Raw genomic sequence first — 5,015 nt, 5'->3', positions numbered from 1 at the left:
GACATAGAGAGACTCAAGTTATGACTTTAACCTGACTTGGTAAATTAATTGCTAGCAAAGCTGTTTATTAACATCAAATTCTATTCTAAAGTTTTCTGATTTTCATTGTACTCAAAATTATTTTCTAGGAGGTCATAAAAAATGTTGATAATAGTTTTTTTTTACAATTCAAACATTGTTAAAAATTAAAACTGTAAAATGGTTGGATTGGTTGTAAATTACATATTTTAGTGTTTTTACCACCCACAAAACTTCCACTGTCAAAACACATGTTAGGTGTAATGATAAAGTAATTTTAACAAATTGTTAGTACAGTGCCAGTTAGTGATTAAAAACTTCTTAAAATTTTAGAATGGAGTGATTGAGAATGGTGATGAGGATGAAGATGATGGAGTGGATCGTGAACTTGTTGATGAGGAGTCAACTGACTCAATGGTATCAGCATCTCAGATTTTACCAATTGGACTTTCTCGCCAACCTGAGCTGGACTCCAGGAGCCCTTTCCTTATGAAACGGGTGTCCAACACAAGTGGAGCTCTGTTCTATCAGGCCAGAACATCACCTCCCCCTCCTCCTACTTTACCCAACAGCAAAGAAGGAAACCTTAAAGGAAAGGGAAAACTTTCAAGATTAATATTTTCATTGCTGTCCCTTCCTACTCATTCTAAATTTCTCTCTTGTCTCACCCTTCTCCTTTTTCTTCTCCTGTGCACCTCCTTCTACCTGGTGTTCCGGTTGGGCTCAATACAGGAGAAGGTTGAAGCATTCCTTCCCAGCTATCCAGAGAACCTGGAGCAGATCTCAAGCTGGCAGAAGGTTTTACATTATCAATCCAGTCTGAAGGTGGATCAATACTTACAGAGTAACCTACATCAATTAGCAAAGGTATTTTTTCTTGGTATTTCTATGAATTGGTTCTTTTCAGAAATATCAAGAAGACATAACACTTTTTCTGATTTAAGATATATTCTTTAACCCGAAACAGGGCGGGGGCCTTTTAGATTATTTGCCCTAGCCCACTCATTTTGACTTAATAAATAGAAATTTGAGGGATTTTTTGTCAAAACGTTTTGTTAATCCATAGAGTAGTGTACAGGGCAGTAAAAAGTCGTGTTTGTGTAAAAAAATCTAAAATAGAAAACAACTTATTTATGACCAAAGCTACAGATCTAAAAACTATATATTTGAAAAGAAAACCTTGAAAAATGGATGTAGAAACATGTGTCACATTTTGACATTTGTTTTTAACAAAAAAATTTTTTTTTATTCTTTTGGCTTTTTTATGCATATTTTCAATCCTCCCTAGCATCCAAACTATAAAAGTTATCGATCTGATTTTTTTCAATGAGCTGGCCTTCAAAACATGGGCTATGATCATGCATTTCAACCCTATACCTATTTTCTAAGCCCCCCCCCCCCCGTATAAACATAGATTCAGACCCCCAGCCTTTACAGGGTTAAGTCACTTTAATACATTTCCGTTCAAACTAAGGTTTCTGACGTATATCTAAAATGGAGACAGTCTCCTGAACTTCACATTATAACCGGCTTTAAGAGATATAATCATCTAAAGAGACTTCCCAATTTAAATGCCCTTATGAATATTAATGAGGAAGATATAGTTGTTTCTCTAGCTTGAAAAGTGTTTGTTTCTTACACTTTTCTTTATATAGAAAAACTGGGATAACTACATCACCTTTAATCAGAGAAAGGCTTGAAGGATACCGTTGTGGATCGGACATCTCACTCTTTGATTAAAGAGTCATGTAAAATTATATCTAAAGTGCCTTTACCTTCATGCAAATCTGTTTTAAAGATACTGTAAAGGAAAACTGAAAGGGGGTATAATAGGCTGAAAACTGAGAATCTCAACCGTTGAACGATACATATAAGACATCTATCTGATGTTCCTGTCTCGGGAAATGGATATAAAACTGTCAAATTTATACGAAAATTCATATATATGCAATTTTGTATAAAAGATGTAGTATTAAACAGATCATATTCAACAAATATGCAACCAATCTGTAAACGACGATATCCCTGAGAATCTCAGGTTTCCTTCAGTTATGTTTAAATTTTTATTTTGCATTTTTAATAGATATAATTGATAAAATTATTACATATTGTCCATATAGTCCATATTACGTCACCAGAACTTCAGTTGCATATAAATGCATTTTCATTTAAAGGAATTTTTGCCTCAAACTCGCATTTTCTAACCCCTATATCTTTGCAACCTGATGTTGGAAACCTTTCATCATTTCAAACTTAGGTCTAGGTAAATGGGTTGGAAAGTTATAGGAATTAGAAAATCAGAGTTTGTGACAAAAACTCAATTGCTTTTACACAGTTTTAAATCAATTTCTTGAGACAGATACAAAAAATAGATGTCTGATAGGTATCACTCAACTCCTGATATTCTCAGGTTTCAACTTATACCCCCTTCATTTTTCTTTTACTGGTCCCTTTAAGAATAAGAAAAGTCAACCTTGTAAAGATAAATCCTTGTATTCCTTATTCCATTTCATAAAATAATAAACAGATTTTTAGAATTTGAACGAAATTGAAAATGGAGGGTTTGTGCTGGAGGGAGGGGGGTAGGGAAGGGTTTGGTTGAATATTTTTAAAAAAGTTTGTCAAGTAAATTCTGAAAAAATATTAAATATTGATACAAAAAAAAATTTTAAGGCACATTTACCTGGGGGAGCTTCTAGAATTATCTTTTTTTACAAAAAGAAAAGGAGAAATATTTATGCATTTTTTTGTTAATTTTCTTTGACAAATGCTTGATATTTTCTTTGCTCAAGAATAATTGGAAAAAAGAAACCATTTTTTCATATTGAAGAATGTTTTCTTCATTATTTTAGTGGACAATATAGAATTTCGATATTGTGACAGTGTTATAGTGTAAACAATAATATATATTGCACACAACAGTTTCTTTAGAATTATTCTTTTTTAAAGTAATTATAAAGGGAAAATTTTCTTGCAGTCATTTGAATAAAATAAAAAAATAACTTTTTAATTTTCTTTTCCATTTCCAGGTCCGCGAAAATCTGGACCGACTCTCTTCACTTCTCCAGGTCAAAGAAAAAGATGAATTCCGATGAATCCTTGAAGACGTGATAGTCCACATGACCAACTGTGATACAACGGAAACGGAACCAGATCTCTTTGTTCTATATTCCCCTTAATCAGCTGACTCCAGTCCTAACTAAGGAATAGCAGGAATTCTTGCATTGTTTAAAATAATTTGAAATGGTGTTTTCTTGAATTTTGAACAATTTTACCCATTTATATTAAAATCACATCCATTCCAAAAGATTTCTTTTACATTTCAACGTATAAAGTTAAATCATATATGGTAATGGTGTTAAAGCGTAAAGGGACTGTAAGCGTAAGTTCAAGTGACTCTTCGTGTAAAAGAAGGCAATGCTATATTTGCAATGGTACCCTTTAAACCTTTGACTGTTTAAAAAGGAAAAAATGATTTTTAAAATAATTTGAATGTGAATATTTGGGCCCTGTGAAATTAAGAAAGTTAATGTTAAGATTTCATGCATGTAAAACAGCTTGCAAATTAAGTTTTTTACATTCACAAGAGTCACATAGATTAATAAGAATAAGTCTGACATCCTTGATCATCCTTACAAGTACTGTTGTGAATCGAACACTTCAATCTATAAATGGAGGGTAACTTGAAATTACACATATGGTCCCTTTCAGACTACTGGTCGAAATAATAAAGAAAAGTAAAGTTGTTAAAACATGTAATTTTGCAAATTGGAAAATGCCATAATCAGAAAACAGTTTTTAGAGCTGCACTTTAACCTGCTGAAACTTAATTATTGTCATTTGTGTAAGATTTAATTATACTCATGATCCCTAGAATAATTTAATTGTTCATATATACGAATAAGTGCAATGTTAACATTAGAACATTTTGCATGTTTATTGCAATGAAAAAAGTTCAACTCTATTTCAACTTTGGAATTCTAATACATCAAATTTTGAGCTAAATTTACTATTTGTGTAAACCTTGAGAACCCTATATGTTAGACTATTTCATTTTCTCTCTCCGGTTGTAGAAATTTTTATTGTCAAATCTATATTATATTTGTAATTGTAAACATATGTAGATTAAAGTAAAAATTTGACAACATTTTTAAAAATTAGTAGAATGTCGAGATTACGTAAACTAGTGATAAAAACTACTCTTAAATGTTTTCTAGTTCACTATTTAAATGTTGTCTTACATTTTTGATAAAAAAATCTCTGTTTTTTGCACATTTTAGATACATTAGAGAACATATTCCCCTACAACCTATACTGTGAACATTCCTGGTTATTATCCCAGTCATGTACAATTTGGACAATTTGTACAGTTATATTTTTAGAACATCTTTGTGTTGATGTTGATAAATAGATTATATTTTATAATTTGTTAAAGTTTCGTTCAGAAATTATTTAAAAGACTTAATTTGCAAAATTATTTTTAAATTTTGTTTAGAGTCAAGCTTAATTGTAACTGTACTTAATGTGACTGTTAGAAAGTGTTGAAATTAGGTTTACAGAGTCCCTTTAAACACTTTATTTTGCAAAAAAAACATCTGTTATGATTTGTAAAATTCTTGTTTAAGAAATATAAACTTTTAAAAAAAATAAACAATAAATAAACTAGGATGTCTAGTATTCCGAAACAAAATTTCCATTTTGAAAATGGAATGATCAAGAAATTTGTTGTGTAAAGTGGAATTCCGGGATAATTCCGGATCAAATGGAAACCATAATGTTTACGGTTTAGGTGAGTTAATCTGGTTTATGGATTAAAAACTGTAAAATTTCCATTTTGTACCCAGGAATTTTCCGGATTAAGTAACGTGAACCAAAAAATTTCCAGATTTCATTTTGTAGCTAGGAAATTTTCCAGGTTATGTAAAGTAAACGACTTAAAGAAATTCTATATTGAAAATGGTAATGGTTCCAGAATTCTGGAACCTTTTACATAATGG

At 31.0% G+C, this 5,015-nt stretch overlaps 1 protein-coding gene across 1 annotated transcript; it reads left to right on the top strand.

The window, feature by feature from the left end:
• Positions 1-351: 351 nt before the first annotated feature.
• Positions 352-3,348, top strand: LOC111717246 (GRAM domain-containing protein 2B; the record flags this gene model as incomplete). The annotated part of the gene is given in 2 exon segments (XM_023492759.1): positions 352-885; positions 3,048-3,348. Coding segments are annotated over 2 exon segments (600 nt in total), but the record flags the coding sequence as incomplete, so codon positions are not given.
• Positions 3,349-5,015: the final 1,667 nt, after the last annotated feature.

The sequence above is a fragment of the Eurytemora carolleeae genome, unplaced genomic scaffold (assembly GCF_000591075.1).
Source record: "Eurytemora carolleeae unplaced genomic scaffold, Eaff_2.0 scaffold2446, whole genome shotgun sequence".
NCBI classification, from domain to species: domain Eukaryota; kingdom Metazoa; phylum Arthropoda; class Copepoda; order Calanoida; family Temoridae; genus Eurytemora; species Eurytemora carolleeae.
This window is presented reverse-complemented; position numbering and strand designations above follow the sequence as displayed.